Raw genomic sequence first — 20,524 nt, 5'->3', positions numbered from 1 at the left:
ACTGGATGCCATACCAAAGGTAAATGGATAAGCCCATTCATCCTTTTCGATCGTTGGCCTGTTTGCTTCAACTTACGTCTTTTTCCTTTGAAGTGTACACAACCCCCTGCCCCTGCCTCAGAGGATGAAAAAGTCCTTGTTGAACCTCCCGAGGGAGAGGAGAAAGTGGAAAAGGCAGAGGTGAAGGAGAGAACAGAGGAACCGATGGAGACAGAGCCCAAAGGTATCCACATTTTCTTTTTTTTTTTTTTTTTTCAACGTTTATTTATTTTTGGGACAGAGAGAGACAGAGCATGAACGGGGGAGGGGCAGAGAGAGAGGGAGACACAGAATCGGAAACAGGCTCCAGGCTCCAGGCTCCGAGCCATCAGCCCAGAGCCTGACGCGGGGCTCGAACTCACGGACCGTGAGATCGTGACCTGGCTGAAGTCGGACGCTCAACCGACTGCGCCACCCAGGCGCCCCGGTATCCACATTTTCAAGTACTACATTGTGCAGATCCCTGTGAAGCTCTTGGACTTTTAACTGGGCTATGGGGTGTCAGGAAGAAGTGAAACCCTGAAGAATCCTGCACCCTTGAATTTAAATTAAGGGTTTTTTCCCCCTTAAGATGTCTTTTATGATGTTAATCATGGAGATTTAGGATTAAGACTGTTCCAGGGCATGTGGGTGGCTCGATTAGATTAGTTAAGCGCCAGACTTCAGCTCAGGTCATGATCTCAGGGTTTGTGAGTTCAAGCCCCAAGTCAGGCTCCTTGCTGACAGTGCAGAGCCTGCTTGGGATTCTCTCTCTTTGCCCCTTCCCCATTTGCATGTGCTCTCACTCCCCTGTCTCTTTCTCCAAGTAGATAAATAAACTTAAGAAGAAAAAAAAAAAAGACTGTTCCATTTGGCTATGGTGAGGAACAGAGAACATTTTTTATTTTTTTATTTTTTTTATTTTTTTTTATTATTTTTTTTTTTTTTAATTTTTTTTTTTTCAATGTTTTATTTTTATTTTTGGGACAGAGAGAGACAGAGCATGAACGGGGGAGGGGCAGAGAGAGAGGGAGACACAGAATCGGAAACAGGCTCCAGACTCTGAGCCATCAGCCCAGAGCCCGACGCGGGGCTCGAACTCACGGACCGCGAGATCGTGACCTGGCTGAAGTCAGACGCTTAACCGACTGCGCCACCCAGGCACCCCATTTATTTTGTTTTTTAAGTTAATATGTAAGTTTAAAGCAAGCATGAGCAGGGTAGGGGCAGAGAGAATCCCAAGCAGGCTCTGTGCTGTCGGTGCAGAGCCCCACTTGGGGCTAGATCTTGTGAGATCATGACCTGAGCTGAAACCAAGAGTCAGATGCTCAACTGACTGAGCTAGCCAGGAGCCCCCTTCTTTTTTAAGTCAATTAATTAATTATTATTTATTTATTTTTGTTTTGTTAAAAAAATTTTGTTTAATGTTTATTTTAAAAAACTTTATGTTTTATTTTTTTTGAGAGTGAGTGCAAGTGGGTGACGGGCAGAGAGAGAGAGAGAGAGGGAGACATCCGAAGCAGGCTCCAGGCTCTGAGCTGTCAGCACAGAGCCTGAGTGGGGCTCAAACCCACGAGCTGCTCTATCATGACCTGAATTGAAGTTGGATGCTCAACCGACTGAGCCACCCACGTGCCCCTTTATTTATTTATTTTTTAACGTTTATTTATTTTGAGAGAGAGAGTGCACGCAAATGGGAGAAGGGCAGAGAGAATCCCAAGCAGGCTCTGTGCTATCAGTGCAGAGCCAGATTCAGGGCTCAGTCCCACAAATTGTGAGATCATGAATGACCTGGGCCAAAATCCAGAGTTTGATGCTTAATCCCTGAGTCACTCAGGTGCTCCAAAAGATTTTATTTTTGAGTAATCTGTACATCCAACATGGGGCTTGAATTCACAAGCTCGAGATCAAGAGTTGCATGCCTGTGACTGAGCCAGCCAAGCACCCCAAAACATTCTTCTTTATACACTCTCAATGCCATCTGTTCTCCCCAGGTGTTGCTGACGTGGAGAAGGTAGAGGAGAAGTCAGCAGTAGATCTGACTCCCATTGTGGTAGAGGACAAAGGTGGGTGTTTGGAGAAGCTGGTTATGATTAAAAAGGACTCTAAAACTAGATGCAAGGATTTTATCTCTGGGATAGCCCCTGGCCTCTTCCCATCCACACCCATATAGCTATTTTATCCCAAGCTAAAAGACTCCATCTGTCCCTACATATGATTGTCATGGGCCGGTGGCATCTTTTTCTGGGTTTGAGAAACAGTGTGGAGAAAGGGTGGAGGTGGCTGGATACTTGCAGCATATAATGCTGTGGGTAAAGGCCAAGGTGCTATGCTTTTGTATGGCGCTGATATTTTTCTTCTGCATATCCTGTAGAAGAGAAGAAAGAAGAAGAAGAGAAAAAAGAGGTGATGCTTCAGAATGGAGAGACCCCCAAGGACCTGAATGACGAGAAGCAGAAAAAAAATATTAAACAGCGATTTATGTTCAACATCGCAGATGGTGGTTTTACTGGTATGACAATGAGGGACCATCTGGGGTTAGAAGCATCTAAAGTGAAATTAGGGTTCCTGTACAAAGACTTCATTAGATGAGGGACTGTCAAGCTGATTCTGTGTTAGAAAGCCATAGGCATGGCATACTACTAAGATGGCATCTGTGGGGGCAGAGAGAAAGAGTTTTTTGAATTCTTAAAGACATTTGTGTCTCTTTTTCTCCCCAACCTTCCCCAAATTTTCTTCAGAGTTGCACTCCCTTTGGCAGAATGAGGAGCGGGCAGCCACAGTCACCAAGAAGACTTATGAGATCTGGCATCGGCGACATGACTACTGGCTGCTGGCTGGCATCATAAAGTATCCTTTGCCTGAGTCTGGGCTGAGGTTCTTGGTGAAGGTTTCTGAAGATCCCATGTTTGAGGTTCTTTCCTTGTTTTGTTTTTCCTGAGCAATTTTCCAATAGCCATGGTTATGCCCGGTGGCAGGACATCCAGAATGACCCACGCTATGCCATCCTCAATGAACCTTTCAAGGGTGAAATGAATCGTGGCAATTTCTTAGAGATCAAGAATAAGTTTCTAGCCCGAAGGTTCAAGGTGAGCAGGATGGGGAGGAATGAAATGTTGAAGTGACAGTTTTTATTTTTATTTTATTTTATTTTATTTTATTTTATTTTATTTTATTTTATTTTATTTTATTATTTATTTATTTTGGGGAGAGGAGGAGGGGCAAAGAGAGGGAGAGAGAATCCCAAATAGGCTCTGCACTCTCAGAGACCAGACGTGGGGCTTGATCTCACAAACTGAGATCATGACCTGAGCTGAAATCAAGAGTTGAATGCTTAACCAGCTGAACCACCCAGGCGCCCTGAAATGACAGCCTTTACAGTGCAGAAGGGACTACAAAGGAGGTAGTCTATTCATGCAGCCATGCTGTTTATTGTGTTTTCCTGTGTATGTTACTTAACTTTTTATATTGTGAAAGGCTTTGTTCCCAAGTATCTTAAATATTAGAAATATGGGGGCGCCTGGGTGACTCAGTCGGAAAAGCATGCCACTCTTGATTTTGGGGTTGTGAGTTCAAGCCCCACAAATACAGAGATAACTTAAATAAAAAGTTAAAAAAAAAAAAACAAAAAAATTAAGACCTAGAGACTCAAAAGTTAACCAGCTCTTCAAGGGCTGAAGATGACTGTGCCTAATAAATGACACAGACAGAATGGCACCTGGCTAACCCAGTAGGGCATGCAACTCTTGATCTCAGGGTCATGAGTTCAAGCCCCACGTTGGGCATGGAGCCTAGTTAAATACATACATACCAATAAATGACACAGACATGCAGTGGATATGTTGGGGGAACACTATAGGTTGGAGTGTGCAGGAAAGATACAGAGATGGGACTGAATTGGATCTTTGAAGAGGGAGGGCTGTCAGTGGGCTAGTGGTACTTTTATCTGCATCTGAGAGCACCTGTGTGGATAAGGGGTGGGGTGGATACAAAGAGGAGATGCAAAGGTAGAGCTTCATTCTCAGAATCACTAGAGTTAGTAAACCCAGGGCTGAAGAGAGTCTCAGTCTAGAATTCAGCAAACGTACATTGAGGGCACCTTTGTGCAGACCATCAAAATGGGATACCATGAAGACAAGATATGGGGATTTTAAGCTGACTGTAACTGGGGGGTAAGAAATGTACACTAATAAATCTTCAAACATGTGCCAAGCAACGAGTGGCACAGGGATACAAAGATAAGGCATGGTGCCTATTCTCAAGGAACTTTTGGTTTAAGGTAGAGGCAAATGTGTGATAAAATGAATGCCACTCTGTGTATTGGGAGGGATTCATATGGAAGTTCTCCAGGGAAAATTAGGGAGCCAGAAGAGAGCTCCCAAATGGCTTTGTGGAGAAGCTGGTATTGGAATTAAGTTTTTTTTTTTTAATATATATATATTTTTTTCAACGTTTATTTATTTTTGGGACAGAGAGAGACAGAGCATGAACGGGGGAGGGGCAGAGAGAGAGGGAGACACAGAATCGGAAACAGGCTCTAGGCTCTGAGCCATCAGCCCAGAGCCCGACGCGGGGCTCGAACTCACGGACTGCGAGATCGTGACCTGGCTGAAGTCGGATGCTTAACCGACTGCGCCACCCAGGTGCCCCAAGTTTTGATTAATGTAATAGAGATAACTGGATAGAAACAGAAGGCTGTTTGAACCAACGGGATTAGGTAGGGCAGAGATCTAGAGGCAGCAGAGCTTATGGTGTTTGCAAATAGCAAGTAGTCCAGTCGGGCTGTAGAGAACACTTGTTTGGGTGATGGTGGGAGGTAGGTTGGAGAGATAGGTAAGGGTTAGAGGTCAGTAGGTACGTTTTTTGGCACCAGATGAGAGTTTGGACTTGACCCTATAGTTAGTTAATGGGCAGGCATTGAAGGATTGTGAAGAGTTTTGATATGACCAAGGGAAATGGAAACAGCATTCATGAGATTATAGAACTGCTGTACAGTCATGAGGTAGTAAAGGCTGGGCTGTGGTGCTGGTTGTAGAAAATGAAAAGGATAAGATAAACGAAACAAAATACCAAATAATTGATAGGATTTACTGATTTATTGTAGGGTCAGCAAACCTTTTCTATTATAGGGCTCGATAGTAACTATTTCAGGCTTTGTGGGACGTACATGTTGCAAATACTCTCGTAGTGTGCAAGTAGCCACAGGTGATAAACGAGTAAGTATGAATGTGTTCCCATAAAACTGTATTTATTGATGCCAAAATTTGACCTTCATATAATTTTTATAAAGTGTCACAAACTGTTGATTTTTTTCTAGTCATTTAAAAATGTAAAAAACTGGGGCACCTGGCTGGCTCAGTCGGTAGAGTGTGCAGCTCTTGACCTTGAGGTTACAAGTTCGAGCCCTACGATGGGTGTGGAGATTACGTAGAAAAACAAGATATTTTTTTAAAAATGTAAAAAAACCATTCTTAGCTCTTGAGCCATACAAAAACAGCCAATGTGCCAGATTTTGGCCATAGGCCATAGTTTTCTGACTCTTGACTGATTGGATTTGAGATACAAACTAAAGTTTTGAGCCTGAGTCATCAAGAAAAATGATCATTGGCAGTTCAGAGAAGTATGAAGAGGGAGCAGTTTGTAGAGTTAAACTTTAGAAAAAGTCCTAGTGTTCTCCCACTACCCCCATCACCATAAACAAGTGGGATCAGAGTGATCAACCACATGAGTAGGATCAGAACGCTCAGTGCTTGAAATGAAGGTTCAAAAAGCATCATTTGCACAGAGGTGCTGGCTGAACTGGGAAAGGAGAAATCACTTAAGGGAGTGCGTTAAAAGAATAGCAAGCCAAGGGCTGGCCCTGGAGAAAGTTCATAGTATGGGACAGGAAGAGGCAGTTGGTGAAGGAGACAGGATCTGTAGATTGAAAGTAGATGCTTGGTCTGTCTGGGGATAGATTATTCTGCTTGATGAAGCATGTCCTGTGGAAGAAACAACAGCCCATTATTCTCATACTGTCCTATTTCCTGACCCCTAATGGCTTTATTGTTTTTAAGAACCAGTGGATGGATACTTGAGCAAATTAAGTCTTATAACTTCTGAAACAGCATTCTGTCCCTCGGAATATATTGCAAAGAACCTTTTACGTAGCTCCATCAGGTGACGTGTAAGTGTTCATTGCAGCATAATTTTTGGTGGTGGGGCCTGTAGGCAACGTAGATGTTCAGCTGGACACTGGGAGTGTGCATAGGTAAAATGTGGGTTGACATCATGAAGCGTTCTAAGCAACAGAAGAAACAAAATATATGTGATAGAACAACATAAATTGAACAAATTAAAAAGATCTGAAGTGGGGAAAGGAAGAAAAAGCTTTTTATGTGTACAGAACAACATTTTGTTAAATTAGAAATATGCACATGAACCAATATTCAGTCTTCAAAAACACCAAAAACCACTCAGTAAGTATATTATAAGCGTTGCCTATTGGGGAAGGAAAGGGAATGGAAATGAGATATGGAGACAAAAGAAAATAAAATAATTTTAAAAAGTAAAACAACTTAAGTGATATGATGTGGTAGGTATATCCATAGAAGGGACTATCATGCAACCACTAAAAAGCATCTTTTGTCAGGGGCGCCTGGGTGGCTCAGTTGGTTAAGCATCCGACTTCAGCTCAGGTCATGATCTCATGGTTAGTGAGTTCAAGGCCCACATCGGGCTCTGTGCTGATGGCTCAGAGCCTGGAGCCTGTTTCGGATTCTGTGTCTCCCTCTCTGCCCCTCCCCTGCTCCTGCTCTGTCTTTCTCTCTCAAAAAATAAGTAAATGTTAAAAAAATTTTTTAAAAAAAGCATTTTTTGTCAAGAGCAGTTAATAATAAAGGAAGATTTTTACTATGGAATTTTGAGTGAAGCCATGATGTAGATCTACAGAGAGAGAGTGATCTCTGGTACATAAAAAATATATATGCAAAGAAAAACCAGAACATGTTAACAGTATCTTTAGGAGGTGCAATTACTTACAATCTTAATTTTTTATACGATCTACTTTCTAAATTGAAACTATCATTTTTGTATAAGCAAATCAATAAAGGGCAAGGAGTTTTAAAAACATGGACTTCCAAATGGGGATTAAGAAAAGCAAAAGCAATGTGATGTTGAGCTGCTTGTGTGTGGGGGAGCCGTCTGTAAGGTTCTTTATAGGTTCTGAGAAGCCTGTCAAAAATCAGCAGAGTAAGTATCAGTCCAACCCCCATCTCCTCTTTATCCTTCTCTAGCTCTTAGAACAAGCCCTGGTGATTGAGGAACAGCTGCGCCGGGCAGCTTACCTGAACATGTCTGAGGACCCTTCTCACCCTTCCATGGCCCTAAACACCCGCTTTGCTGAGGTGGAGTGTTTGGCGGAGAGTCATCAGCACCTGTCTAAGGAGTCAATGGCAGGAAACAAGCCAGCCAATGCAGTCCTGCACAAAGGTAGCCAGTGGCTCCCCTGCCTCCTGCTGACTCGGTCTCCTTCCTCCTCCTGAATACATAGTTACTCCTTGTTTCCAAAACTTTCAGAGTCCCTCTGGCTGGGATCTTTGCTTTCTTCCTTGAAAAGCTAATATCTTACAGGCAATCAAGGACAGTGGTTCTTTGCCTCTTTTAACTCCATATATTCAAGTTCTTGGAGGTGGAAAGCAAAGCAGAATAATAGAGTATCATCTGAGATAATTTAGAGGTGACTTCAGGTGATTTAAGATCCAGTTAGATTCTAGATCCCTTTCAACATTTCGTTTCTAACTAAAGTTCAAACATGGGGGGTGGGGTGGAGGGTGAAATGAGGAAAAAAAGGTTGTTACAAAGGAAGGAGGAGATAGCTCCAAAAGCTGGAGAGGGAAGATGATGAAAAAAGGAAACAACAGGAATAAGCTTCTCTCATGGAGGGAGAATACAGACGAGACAATATGGAGCAAAGTGCATTGAGGGCTAAGTGGCATAAAAAAGCATAGCATCATGGACAGTTGGAAGTAGAATATAAGAAGTAGTAACTTGGGTATGGTGGAGGCCAGTCAGGTGACTCTGACTGACAGACCATACTCCAGCACATCAGTCACTTGGATCACTGAGAAGTAACAGAGGGGCCTGGTTCACCATGCTAAGAAGGATCTCAGTCTTGACTACCACAGCTCACCATCTGTTTCCCCCCACACCCCCACCCCATGCAGTTCTGAAACAGCTAGAAGAACTGCTGAGTGACATGAAAGCCGATGTGACTCGACTCCCAGCTACTATAGCCCGAATTCCCCCAGTTGCTGTGAGGCTACAGATGTCAGAGCGTAACATTCTCAGCCGCCTGGCAAACCGAGCACCCGAACCTACTCCACAGCAGGTAGTGTGTTTTCTTCTGGCCAGCTGTTCCAGCAGAGCCAGTCTGGAACTTGTAATATTGCTCTCCTGGTTGGGGGGTGCAGGGTCTCACCGGTGAGTTCCCTTGGGATCAGGTAGATTCCTATGGTTTGGAATTCTGACTCCCTTGGCTCTCTTTCCTGTAGGTAGCCCAGCAGCAGTGAAGATCCGGATCGATGATACCACCTCCACCGCTGAGCAGTGACCTTCCTCACTTTCCCTTGCCCAGCTTCTCCCCTGGGGCCTGAGAGACCCTCTCCTTCCTTCTGCCCCATCTTCCACATTGTAAAGGAACAGCCCCCAGTGCACTGGGGAAGGGGAGGGAGTGAGGGGCGGTGGTGCCCTTCCTGCTGGAGAGACATGCAGCAGTAGCGCCGGCGCCATCTGCAGGGAGCTGGCAGGCTGGCCTTCTTCTGGGCCCTGGCTTCTCCCCACCGTAACGCCTGTTACACACAAACTCTTGTGGGTTCCCGCCAGGCTTGAAGAAAACGATCTGAATTTCTTCCTCCTTTTGGTTTTATTTTGTTGTTTTATTTTGTGTTTTCTTTTCTCCTTTTTTGGGGGTATTCAGAGTGGGCCGGGCCCCTGGGCGAGACACAGCTACCTCTGTTGGCATCTTTTTAATACCAGGAACCCAGCGGCTCCAGCCACTGAGCAGCTAGAATGAAATAAAGTGGAAAAAAAAAAAAAAAAAAAAAGAAAAGAACCAAAAGCATAAAAAACCACAGCAAATTTCTTGATGAAAATTGAAAATAAAAGTTTCCTTGTATTTTAGTGCTCTGGTTCAGTGTGGGTGTAGGTGCAGGTGGATGAGTGTGTATGACAGGAGCTCTGGGAAATGTGTATTTGAAACCTAAGGGGGTCACCTTGTGTTCTGATATTCTTTAGAAGAGCCATGTTCTGCGTGCATGTGCCTTATGTGGTGGGGATCAAGGATGACTGCCACCTGGAAAATGTGAGGCTCCAAAACCATACTTGGGTTCATACCCTGTACTACTGATTCATGGCTTTGTGACCTGAGGGAGTTAACTTACCTGGGCTGTAGATTTCTCCTATAAAATAAAGATATCTTCTTCATAGAGTTGTGAAGATAAAAATAGTAAAGTGCTTGGAAATGTTTTTAACAGCTGCTAAGCACCGCCTTAGTGTTTATTTGGAGGAAGGCTGTAATTTTTTGTTAACTAATGTGAAATTAGGACACAAGAAGTCTTCCTCTAGCCTCTAGAGATGTGAACCCAGGCAGAGACGAACCTTACTTAACGGGCTGAGCGGGGGTTTTGGGGGCCGAAGAAGCGGGTCTCCTAATCAAAGGGCTGGGAGGTGAGAAGCATGCGATTCCTTGGTCTTGAGACGATGGTAGGGCGGAGGAGGGCCGAAGTCTCACGCCCTGGTTGGAGGAGCGGCGGCGTGGAGGTACCAGTTTTTCCCACTGATAACCTGCAATGAGGCAAGAGGCCAACCCTTTGCGGACGGGGGTGGGGTGTGTGGGGCGGAGGGGGGGTTGAAAAGGGTTCCGTCCGCATTGCTTTCTCCGCTCCCGGGGACTGAGTGGAAGAGGTCCACCTGCGAATTTCCTCCGGCGGTGCTGCCGCCAGCCTCGCGCGCGTTCCCAGGGGGAGCTTAAGTTCTGGGTTCTGCGGCCGACCGGAAGAGGCGGGGCTACGAGGCGGGCGCGCTCTGTGCGCCTGCGTGAAACATTTCCGTAGCGTGTGGTGTCTGACCCTGGTCTCAGAGTGCACGTGGAGTGCCGAGCCGCTTATCCAGGGGCCTCTCGGGCCTGGACCCTATTTCAAGTGAGCCGAGGCTTCGGGTGGGTGTGGAGGAAGTTGGGGAAGGGTGACTGCACTGACTCAGACTGGGGCGTCGGGAGGGGGACGTAGTACAAATGGTGTGGGACCCAAGGGCCGGGTCCAGCATAAAATGGAGGTTTTGTCATGCCATTAGGGGCTGTTGGGAGTGCTGAGTCGAGATTCGAGGCGATTCCCTTTCCCAGTCTAATATTCTAAGTATGCGGTCTCCGTTTCCCTTTCCAATACGCGCGACTCTACCTTCTCCCATTTTTCTTTTCCCCAGTACTATGGGGCGCAAGTTGGACCCTGCCAAGGAGAAGCGCGGGCCAGGCCGTAAGGCCCGGAAACAGAAGGGTGCTGAGACCGAACTAGCCAGATTCTTGCCTGCAGGTAAGGGTTAGGCCTGGCCTCCTCCCCTCACCTCCTCCCTTCTCCAGTTCTTTAGGTTTTGCTCCAGTGTTTCATCTGTATCATATCCTCTTCCGTTTTTAGTCTCTGTAGTCACTGTTCAAGTAGACTTTTCTTTGAGCCGAGTTACTGAATTTAGACAGTTTCTAGAGAAACCAGAGTATATTGTGTGAGTTATTAGAAAGTAAGTATGAATCAAACACTGTCCTTAGCACTTACAGAAGTCGTAGCAGGGACTGAAGCACCCATGCAAGGGGAGGTCCAGGTTAACATTGAAGGAATTTAGACGACCTACACAGTTAGAGTTTAAAAAGATTTTAAGCTGGGGGACACCTGGATGACTCAGTTAAGAGTCCGGCTCTTGATCTCAGCCCAGGTCTTGATCTCAGGTCACGATCTCACAGTTTGAGGGATCGAGCCCCTTGTAGGGCTCTGTACAGCGCAGAGCCTGCTTGGGATTCTCTCTCTCTTCTCTATGCCTCTCTTTCTCTGCACCTGCCCTGCTTGTGCTCACTCAAAATAAATAAATAAATGTTAAAAAAAAAAAAAAAGGATTGTAAGCTGGGTTTTAGAAGATGGTTGACGTGTTAGTAAGTGGAAGTTGAGAAGAAAGTGGTCACCATCAACTAGTTGTGTTGTGGAGGGCATGGCTATGGCAAGGCACAGATCTGATTCCCACATGTCTGCTGCATGGAAGGCTGGGGTGGGAGAGAAGAATGGACAGGTACTTTGTGTTGGGCATTTAGAGAAAACAGTGCAGATTATTGAGGTATTAGAAAGTGCTAGGCACTATACTGAAGCTTTTGGATACATTATCTTGCCTCATTCATCTCGTTCTCTTAGCGCCCTGTGAGAGAGGCATTGTTAAGGAGATGAAAGCTGAGAGATTAAGTAACTTGGTCGTGTAAATGACAGGGCTGAGATTTAAACTTTCTATTTCTTGGAGAACATACGAAAAAATCACCTACAAAGGTAAAATCTGTGGTTGGTTACTGAGTAAATTGAGAGGAAAGGAAAGGAGAAGACAGTTTTGTTTGTTACATAACTTCGTCCATTTCTTACAGACTTAGCAGTGTTTGAAATGGTGGAGCTTCTACAGGTCTTTCAACTCCTTCGGTCTTCTGTTGGCAGACTTAATGGCGATGGCAGAAGTGGTAGTGTAGGGACCACAGTGCCAGATCTGCGCAGCTTAGTCTTTGCATCTTGGTTTTGCCACAGAAGGAGCAAGTGTATGTGCCATGCTGGCTTATTTCAGATTGTTTTCACCATTTTCCTGAAGGAGGAATCATAACGGGTCCCATATTTACCAACCCATTACCAGCTCGGACCTTTGGTGCGTTTAGCCATGTCTCTGTACACTAGGTCCAAGGCCAGAGAGAAAAGATGAATTTTGAATCTTTTGTTTTCAAGATGGTAGTAATGCTATTGATTGAAATCAGAAGCCTGGAGGGAGGCCCAGTTTGGATTTGGGTGATGCACAACCAGATGGAGATCATCTTTACATCTCTCATCCAACTCTTCCTGGAGGGCTATGAAGCAAGTTACAACCTACTCCCTTTAATTAGTGAATTAATTTTTTCTTCACTTTTATTTTCTAATGTTCTTTTTTCATTTCCCCTGTGACCTACTGTTTTGCCTCTCTCTCTTTTTTAAATACAGCGGGTGATGAAAGTTCTAAGAGGCTGTCTAGTCGTGCTCGAAAAAGGTGAGTGTGGGTGTCCATACTTCCATAGACGAAATTGGTACTGTTCATCTTTAGTCACATGATTACATGTAATCATACTGATGGAAAGGGTTGTTTGGGGACTGTTGGATTTCTATGCATTTCTATGGCAGAGTCTAAAGGTGTGTTCTGTTTCCTCCACATATCGTTTCAGGGCAGCCAAGAGAAGGTTGGGTTCTGCTGAAGCCCTTGAGATGCCTAAGTTTCCTGGGGCCAAACCATTCCCTGGAAAGTTACCAAAAGGTCAGTGAACATAGGAGCTGTGTGCTACATGAGAAGTCCTCTACGTCCTGGGTAGGGAAGGACTTGTTGAGCATTTCTGGAGTGAAAGGAACAGCCAGAGGACATTTTTAGGGGTAGAAAGTACAGGGTTCATCAGTGTGTGCCTGCCATCAGTCTAGGATTATTCAAACCCTTAGGAGTCTCTGGAGGAGCTGTCCAGACACCTGGTAAGAAGGGAGCCCAGTCCTTACTCCGTGCTTCTCAAGGCAAGAAGCGTCCAGCACCAACCCACAGCAGTGAGGAGGAAGAGGAGGAAGACGACTCCGAAGAGGATGATGTGGTGAACCAGGGGGGCCTCTGGGGCTCTGAGGACAGTGACGCTGATATGATAGATGACTATGGCGCTGACTCCAACTCAGAGGACGAGGAAGGTGAAGAGGTGAGGTTTCTCTCTGTGGATGTTCAGGGATCCTTGCCTTTTAGTTTTTACAGATCCTTTTTTTTTTTTACATTTGTTTATTTTTGAGAGACAGAGTGAGACAAAGTGAGAGTAGGGGAGGGGCAGAGAGAGGGAGACATAGAATCTGGAGCAGGCTCCAGGCTCTGAGCTGTCAGCACAGAGCCTAACATGGGGCTCGAACTCATGAACCGCTAGATCATGACCTGAGCTGAAGTCAGACGCTTAACTGACTGAGCCACCCAGGCGTCCCTAGTTTTTCCAGATCCTTGAGAATATCCATCAGTGATGAGGATAAGTGGAGTAGAGAAAAGGGGTTTTAGCATTCTGCCACTGTTTTCCTGTCATCTGTGTTTTTGCTCAGTGCATATACAAGTATAGAAAAGCTGTAGGATAGAGCATTTTGAAATAGGAGACTGTTCAGTGGTGGTGAGGATATGGTCAGGGGAATCTTTGAATGCCCAACGTGAGGGGAATAGAAATGCATACACATTTTTTATAAAGCATTTGGTATCTGAGAACCTTAGGAGTTTCTTCCTTTTGACCTAGTAATTCCGTTTAAGAAGATGATCCAGAATGTGGACAAAGATTTATTCACATTTATGTAGGGGTTCCTGGCTGGCTCAGTTGGTAGAACATGCAACTGTTGATTTCAGGGTTGTTAGTTTGAGCCCCATGTTGGGTGTAGAGATTACTTTAAAAAAAAAAAAATCTGGGGTGCCTGGGTGGCTCAGTCAGTTGGGCGTCCGACTTCGGCTCAGGTCATGATCTCATGGTCCGTGAGTTTGAGCCCCACATCGGGCTCTGTGCTGACAGCTCAGAGCCTGGAGTCTGTTTCAGATTCTGTGTCTCCCTCTTTCTCCTCCCCCTCTCGTGCTCTTTTCTCAAAAATAAATAAATGTTAAAAAAAAAAAAATTAAAAAAATCTAAAAAAAAATTATCTATGTATTACACAATTAGTATATGTTAGGAAAACTCAGGTGATACAGGGTTGTATAGGATGAAAAGAAAGTTCCCATTTGCACTGTTTCTCACAGTCTGCCTTTTCTCTACAGAGTTACTGTTAGGAGATTTGCAGACACCTTGTGGACCTTAATACCCAAAACTCTGAAAACTGCCAAAATAACCAATATGCTTCAGTAAATTATGGTTCATTTATATACTAAATTAACATTTGGCCGTTATGTCTATGAAAATACTGGTGATCTGTGAATGAATGAAAAAAGGCAGGAAACACATGTGAAAATGCATCACAATTTCAACTACGAAAAATAGTATGTCTGGAAGAAATGTGGCAAAATGGATATCCAAGGACAATTTTTGTCTCTTCTGTATACATATGGGGGTGTATTAACATTCAGAACTTTTAATGGGAAGTGAGTTACACACAAAAGTAGAATAGTGTGATGAAACTCTATGATCTGTTACTTAGTTTCAACAATGGTTGACATATTCACTTCTATTCACTTTAGCTTTCCTCCTTCCTTCTGAGAGTGTTACATTTGCACTTAGGAAACAAAGTACAGAGATGGGATACTACTTGGGAGGGTGACAGAGCAGGCTTTGCATTACTAGCCCCTGCCTCTTTTTTCAGCTGCTGCCCATTGAGAGGGCTGCCCGGAAGCAAAAGGCCCAGGAAGCTGTTGCTGGGTGAGTTTTGGAAACTCTTAGGATGGAGCCCAGGCAACAGCTGGGATGAAGGAATTGAGGAAGGAGGAGGTGTCTGTTTTCATCTGTGAATCACTGTTTCTGGACCTGTTTGTAGGAGCCAATGGAGTGAGGAGGAGACTGAGGAGGAGGAGGAAGCCGAGGAAGAATCCCCTGAGTCAGGCCCTCAAAAGAATGATGAGACAGATGGGGGCCTGCAGATCAATGTGGATGAGGAGGAGCCCTTTGTGCTGCCCTCTGCTGGGGAGATGGAGCAGGATATCCTTCCAATGCGGGGTGAGGGGTAGGGAGAAGGTGCTTGAGAGAGGGGATTTCCAGGCCCTGGGACATCACCAAACAGTTCCTTAACACGTCCACATGCCCAGGCTCCAGACTTGCAACGAATTCACAAGCGCATCCAAGATATAGTGGCAGTGCTGCGTGATTTTGGGACGCAGCGGGAGGAAGGTAGATCTCGTTCTGAATATCTGCACCGGCTTCAGAAGGATCTGGCCACTTACTACTCCTATGGAGACTTCCTGCTTGGCAAGCTCATGGACCTCTTCCCTCTGTCTGAGGTAATGAATTATAATCTAAAGCCCCTTCTGCTTTTCTTTTCTTATCTTCTCTGTTTTACCCTGAATGAGGAAGGCAGTCCGTCTCCTTGCTCTTTTCTCTTCTGGCTGAGCTCCTTGGCCAGCCTGACTTGCTCCCTGCCATTTTGCTTCCTCAGTTGGTGGAGTTCTTAGAAGCTAATGAGGTACCTCGGCCCATCACACTCAGGACCAATACCTTGAAAACCCGGCGCCGAGACCTTGCTCAGGTGAGGGCTGGATTTTGAGATTTATCTCAGGGAAGTGTTGACTTCTAACCCCAGAGACTCCTCTTTCTCACTCTGAAGGGGGTTGGGGGGCTGGGGTCTTAGTACCTAAGCATTTCTTGTACAGGCATGATCCCAGGAGGCAAACCCAGGCAGGCTTAGTGTCATGCTGGATTTACCTGACTGACTCAGGGCCCAGGACCTCTGTGGAGTGGGAGACTCATCCCTTCAGCCTCTGTTCCTTGTGACAGGGTTAGGACGCTGGCATCAGGGAAAAAGTGCTGCCTCAGAACAAAATGGGAGTTGTCTGCCTTTTAGATCATTGAAGAGTTGGTAAAACTGTGGTTCCTGCCCCCAGAAAAAGACATGACACACATGAACAAACAGTATTTTAAACTCCTCGTTTCCAAGGGTTCAGGGACCCCATGGTAAAGACCACTGTTCTACGGTTAGTGGTGTGGCGTTGTATGTAGTCTTTCTCCTGGTGCGAAGGTAACCTACCTGATCATTATCTTTAGTGTGTTGTGATGTTACATTTTTGGATGGCAGGGGTGCCTGAGGCTTTTGGAAAATCAGAGTTCAGTTCCAGGAAACAAAAGGACAGGAGCTGGCAGTCTGCTCCATTGGGCTGGAATTCAGACCTTGAGTTGGAGCCTCAGGCTAAGGGAAAGGACATCATAGGATGGTATGGGAGAGGCCACAGCCAATGAGTCTGTGGTGATTGTATCGTGACTACAAGCTCTGGAAGTGGTGGTGCCACAGGCCTCAGTAGAACCACGTTTTCATATTTCCACCTGTTTTCTGGGTGTAGGAACCTACAGGGTCTTAAAATCTTCATTTTATCTTCAGGCGCTGATTAACCGTGGCGTTAACCTGGATCCCCTGGGCAAGTGGTCAAAGACTGGACTGGTGGTATATGATTCTTCGGTGCCCATTGGTAAGTGTTCCCTGCCTGGAAGCCCTTCTGTCCCTGCCCTCGTCCCAGCATGTCACAGATGGGTGTCCTTCCACAGGTGCTACCCCCGAGTACCTGGCTGGGCACTATATGCTTCAAGGAGCCTCAAGTATGTTGCCAGTCATGGCCTTGGCACCCCAGGAACACGAGCGGATCCTGGACATGTGTTGTGCTCCTGGAGGAAAGACTAGCTACATAGGTATGAGAAGGGAAGGTGGGGTAGGAGCCGTTTGGCTTTCTGCTTTTGGAGTAGATGGGGTTGCTAACTTACTAGTATGCAAGAAAACCATACACAAGCAACTAGCAGAGTAGTGAGGAGTGTAGGCTCTGGAGCCAGCCTGGTTCAGCCCCATGTGTGCCACTAACTACCCATATGACCTCAGGCAAGCCCCTGGTCTTCTCTCGTTATCTGTAAAATGGGGTGGTAAGTGTCCTTGGCTTGGGGGTTATATTATGCTTGGGTTGTTAGGATTAAGATACACTGTTAGAAGTCCTTGGTCAAGTGTTCAGCACATAAGTAGTCATAACCATTTCATTTAGCTGTTAGCACCAAAAAGATGTTCGGTAACAGTGAAAAAAACCACACCAGCAGTCTTGTTCATCTCAGAGTGCAGATTGGGTAGACCCGTACAGTAGACTATGGGGAGGAGGCTTATTGGGAGTGAAGTTGCCTTGAAGCAGTGAGACTTCACTTACGGGTTCTTGGGCAGGAGGGTGGCCAGCGGGTGTGGAGGCAGAGGAGCTGGCTGGTGAGCACTGTGCCCTCTCTCCCCTCAGCCCAGCTGATGAAGAACACAGGTGTGATTCTTGCCAATGATGCCAATGCTGAGCGGCTCAAGAGCGTCGTGGGTAATCTGCACCGGTTGGGAGTCACTAACACCATCATCAGCCACTACGATGGGCGTCAGTTCCCCAAGGTGGGGTTCCCCTATGTGTGTCTCTCTTGAGGTCTTCCAGTTCACCTGTCCCCTTCCTGACCTCACGGTATTTAGACTTGCTCCTAGGAAATAATGGTGCGGTACAGGTTGCCAAAACATCTAACTAACCTACCCCTTCTCCCCAGGTGGTGGGGGGCTTTGACCGAGTACTTTTGGATGCACCCTGCAGTGGCACCGGGGTCATCTCCAAAGACCCAGCTGTGAAGACTAACAAGGTGAGGAGTTGGGGGGTGGGGCTAAGGGTGGGAGTGGGGGCCAGCTGAGAGGGCTTGGCTGGGCCTTGCAGAGGTGGAATGGGAGGTAGAGGGGCACCTTGAGCAGTTAGTAGCTCGCCTCTTCTGAGGCTGCCTTTTGAAGTTTTGACACCCTCGTATCGGTCTCTCCTTGGGACAGGATGAGAAGGACATCCTCCGTTGTGCTCACCTTCAGAAGGAGTTGCTCCTGAGTGCTATTGACTCTGTCAATGCCACCTCCAAGACAGGTGGCTACCTTGTCTACTGCACTTGTTCCATCATGGTGAGGCCTTTGTTGTGGCAGAGCAAGAGGGGACAGGGCTAGGGGTCTCTTTGCCCCTTAGAGCTCTCTTCAACTCCAGCTCTGCTTTTCCGTCCATTTTTGTCTCCCCCACATATCCAGGTGGAAGAGAATGAGTGGGTGGTAGACTATGCCCTGAAAAAGAGGAATGTGCGGTTGGTGCCCACAGGTCTAGACTTTGGCCAGGAAGGTTTTACTCGCTTTCGAGAAAGGCGCTTCCACCCCACTCTGCGTTCTACCCGCCGCTTCTATCCTCACACCCACAATATGGATGGTTTCTTTATTGCCAAGTTCAAGAAATTCTCTAATTCTATCCCTCAATCCCAAACAGGTAAGCAGTCTGCTCTTTCTCCCCTTCATCACCCACCACCTTTGCTCTCTCTGCCTTGAAAGAGGCGTGTGACGCAGGGAAGGGAGGTACTTCTGCCTCCCTTACACCAGCCTTTGCGTGCTTGGATGAGAAGCCTCTTTCATTTCAATTAGAATTGTTCCAGAGCCTGGACCCCATTTGAGTGTATGTTAAAGCACACGTACAGATGGGGACTTTTCCCTTGATTCTGCCAAGTCGCTGCAGTCTTTCGGCACTAGATGCACTCCCAGTGCAGTTGTGGTTTCTTTTCCTTCTTGGCCAAGGGGTGCCTTCCTGGTAATAGACCTCTGCTGGTCCAGCACTGTCAGCACCGGGTTGGCACAAGTCTCCTCAGAACTATCAGCAGTTCTCTGAGTCCATCACGTTAATTGCAGCTCTTTTTCTCAGTCATCTTGAGTCTGGCGTGGATCTCAGAGAGAAGGGTGGGGTTTCTGGAACAGGCTTGATGGTGCTGCATGCTGGGATATAACCCAGGTTTAGTTAGAAGAGGGAGAGGCAGGTTTCTTGGACTACAAACTGTGACTTATTGAGTTGATTTTTTTATTTACTTATTTAAGTAACTTCTTGAGTTCAAGCCCAGCATGGGGCTTGAACTCATTACCCTGAGATCAAGAATCATGTGCTCTACTGACTGAGCCAGCCAGGTGCCCTGATTTTTTTTTTTTCTTTATAAATAATGTCCCTCACAAAAGTCACATCTGAATGTTAACAGAAACCTTAAGAACTAGAACTAGAGAAATTTGCTGTAACTTTTTTTTTCACTGTAACTTGAAAAGTACCTATTTAATGTCATTTCTCACTTATGTCTTACTGGCTTGTTTCTGGTTGCTATGTGTGACTTATTTTCTTGTATCTCATCAAAATCCACATGAAAAAAAAAGTGTTCTTTGATTTAAAAAGCCCAGTGCTTCAGGTGTATTCAGGATTTCCCTCCTCAGAGTGCCTTGTTACCTCCTGCCCTCAAGGGGACAGAGCTTCGTTTGAAACCTTTTTGCCTATGGGTGGGGAATGATCCCTTTCTCGTAATTTATTTTTTGATCCTTTTTTCCTTAATACGAGGTTCAAATATGACTTGAGTAAAGGCCAGGTGATGTTAAGTAATACGAATTTAGGTAGTGTGCTCTTAGGCACTATCCCAGCTGTGTGGAACACTTGGCCAACAGTACCCAGACAGTTTTCTTATCTTAATACCATTTACCTGCTCCACTAATGATGAGGATCCAGTGATGAGGCCCATTTTCTCAAACCATATGCTTAATTTTAAACCAGGAAATTCTGCAGCTTCCACCCCTACAAACCTAGACTTGCCTGAGGTGAAAGATCAGATGACCCCCAAGCCTAAGGGCAGCAGCCATCCTGCCAAGAAAGCCAGAGTGGCTGTGAAAGCAAAGCAGCAGTTGCAGAAACGGCAACATCCCAAGAAGGCCTCCTTCCAGAAGCAGAATGGCATCTCCAAAGGGACAGACTCAAGTTCGCCTACTGTATCTTGTGACACAAAGTCCCAAGCTTCTTCTAAGCTCCAAGATAGCAGCCAGCCAGCTCAAAAAGCTGAAGTGATCAGGGGACCAAAGGTGCCTAGGAAACTAAAGCAACAGTCAGCTATGCCACAGGCCTCCAAGAAAGTTGCCTTCCAGAAGCAGAATGCTTCCAGGGGCACGGACGCGGAAGTGCCAGTGCTATCCCTCTCCAAGACCCAGGCCACTCTCAAGCCTGAGGACTGTGATCAGCCCCTTGGAAACAGCAAAAGGGCTGAGAAGGTAAAGCAGCAATTGCCAGAAGAGCCTTTCAAGAAAGCTGCCTTCCGGAAGCAGAATGGCACCCCCAAGGGGCCTGAGACTTCCACTGTGTCCCTTCTCAGTTCCAGCCGGCCCCCACCAGCAAAGAGGAGAAAATCTCAGTCCAGAGGCAGCAGCCATCTGTCGTCTTAGACGAATGGTTGAAAGTAGGCAGGGGTGGTTCATTACTGTTAATCACTGGTTTGGAACTATGGCCTCTGTGAGGTTGGTGTCCCCACTGTGCATATGAAATCTAATACACATTTTATACTCTCTGGCCACTGTGTGTTTTTTGAGGGGACTGGGTCCTGGCTTTGCTGCTTAAGGGTAGGGCTGGGAAGGTGGGACAGGGACCCTCTGAAGAGAGGAAACTGGTATACTGAGAAATCAGTTTCAGGCTCCTGGGTTTCTGTGGTCTCAGGGAGGAAGAGTCATGGAATCAGAGCTTAGGGTAGTTGGACTCCGGCAAGAGGAGGGCAATA

General features: G+C 46.1%; 2 protein-coding genes across 25 annotated transcripts in view; both read left to right on the top strand.

Annotated features, from left to right (window-relative positions):
- CHD4 (chromodomain helicase DNA binding protein 4) overlaps positions 1 to 9,101 on the top strand; it is a 31,164-nt gene extending 22,063 nt beyond the window's left edge. For 17 of the 23 annotated variants that reach the window (XM_045463217.1, XM_045463214.1, XM_045463206.1 and 14 more), the window contains 8 exons: positions 94 to 223; positions 2,013 to 2,084; positions 2,393 to 2,530; positions 2,760 to 2,868; positions 2,975 to 3,107; positions 7,293 to 7,491; positions 8,223 to 8,386; positions 8,550 to 9,101. In XM_045463217.1, the coding sequence (XP_045319173.1) occupies positions 94 to 223; positions 2,013 to 2,084; positions 2,393 to 2,530; positions 2,760 to 2,868; positions 2,975 to 3,107; positions 7,293 to 7,491; positions 8,223 to 8,386; positions 8,550 to 8,567 (963 nt within the window). In that variant the 3' untranslated portion in view covers positions 8,568 to 9,101. The remainder of the gene's footprint in view (positions 1 to 93; positions 224 to 2,012; positions 2,085 to 2,392; positions 2,531 to 2,759; positions 2,869 to 2,974; positions 3,108 to 7,292; positions 7,492 to 8,222; positions 8,387 to 8,549) is intronic. The other 6 variants (XM_045463216.1, XM_045463211.1, XM_045463220.1 and 3 more) reach the window with 1 other exon arrangement.
- A 961-nt stretch (positions 9,102 to 10,062) lies between these two features.
- NOP2 (NOP2 nucleolar protein) lies at positions 10,063 to 20,319 on the top strand. Of its 2 annotated transcripts, none has more exons than XM_045463232.1 (16): positions 10,063 to 10,196; positions 10,477 to 10,583; positions 12,261 to 12,306; positions 12,479 to 12,567; positions 12,744 to 12,985; positions 14,598 to 14,653; positions 14,769 to 14,929; positions 15,029 to 15,228; positions 15,384 to 15,473; positions 16,320 to 16,407; positions 16,484 to 16,624; positions 17,203 to 17,342; positions 17,489 to 17,578; positions 17,757 to 17,879; positions 18,000 to 18,228; positions 19,537 to 20,319. In XM_045463232.1, the coding sequence occupies exons 2-16, from the start codon at positions 10,481 to 10,483 to the stop codon at positions 20,193 to 20,195; spliced, it is 2,457 nt and encodes an 818-aa protein (XP_045319188.1). In that variant the 5' UTR covers positions 10,063 to 10,196; positions 10,477 to 10,480; the 3' UTR covers positions 20,196 to 20,319. The 2 variants fall into 2 exon arrangements, with proteins under 2 accessions (XP_045319188.1, XP_045319189.1); XM_045463233.1 differs by having other exon boundaries at positions 10,089 to 10,213.
- The last annotated feature ends 205 nt before the right edge of the window (positions 20,320 to 20,524 follow it).

This window comes from Leopardus geoffroyi, chromosome B4 (genome assembly GCF_018350155.1).
Source record: "Leopardus geoffroyi isolate Oge1 chromosome B4, O.geoffroyi_Oge1_pat1.0, whole genome shotgun sequence".
NCBI classification, from domain to species: Eukaryota; Metazoa; Chordata; class Mammalia; order Carnivora; family Felidae; genus Leopardus; species Leopardus geoffroyi.
The sequence above is the reverse complement of the archived record's forward strand: the minus strand, read 5'-3'. Positions and strand labels throughout refer to the sequence as shown.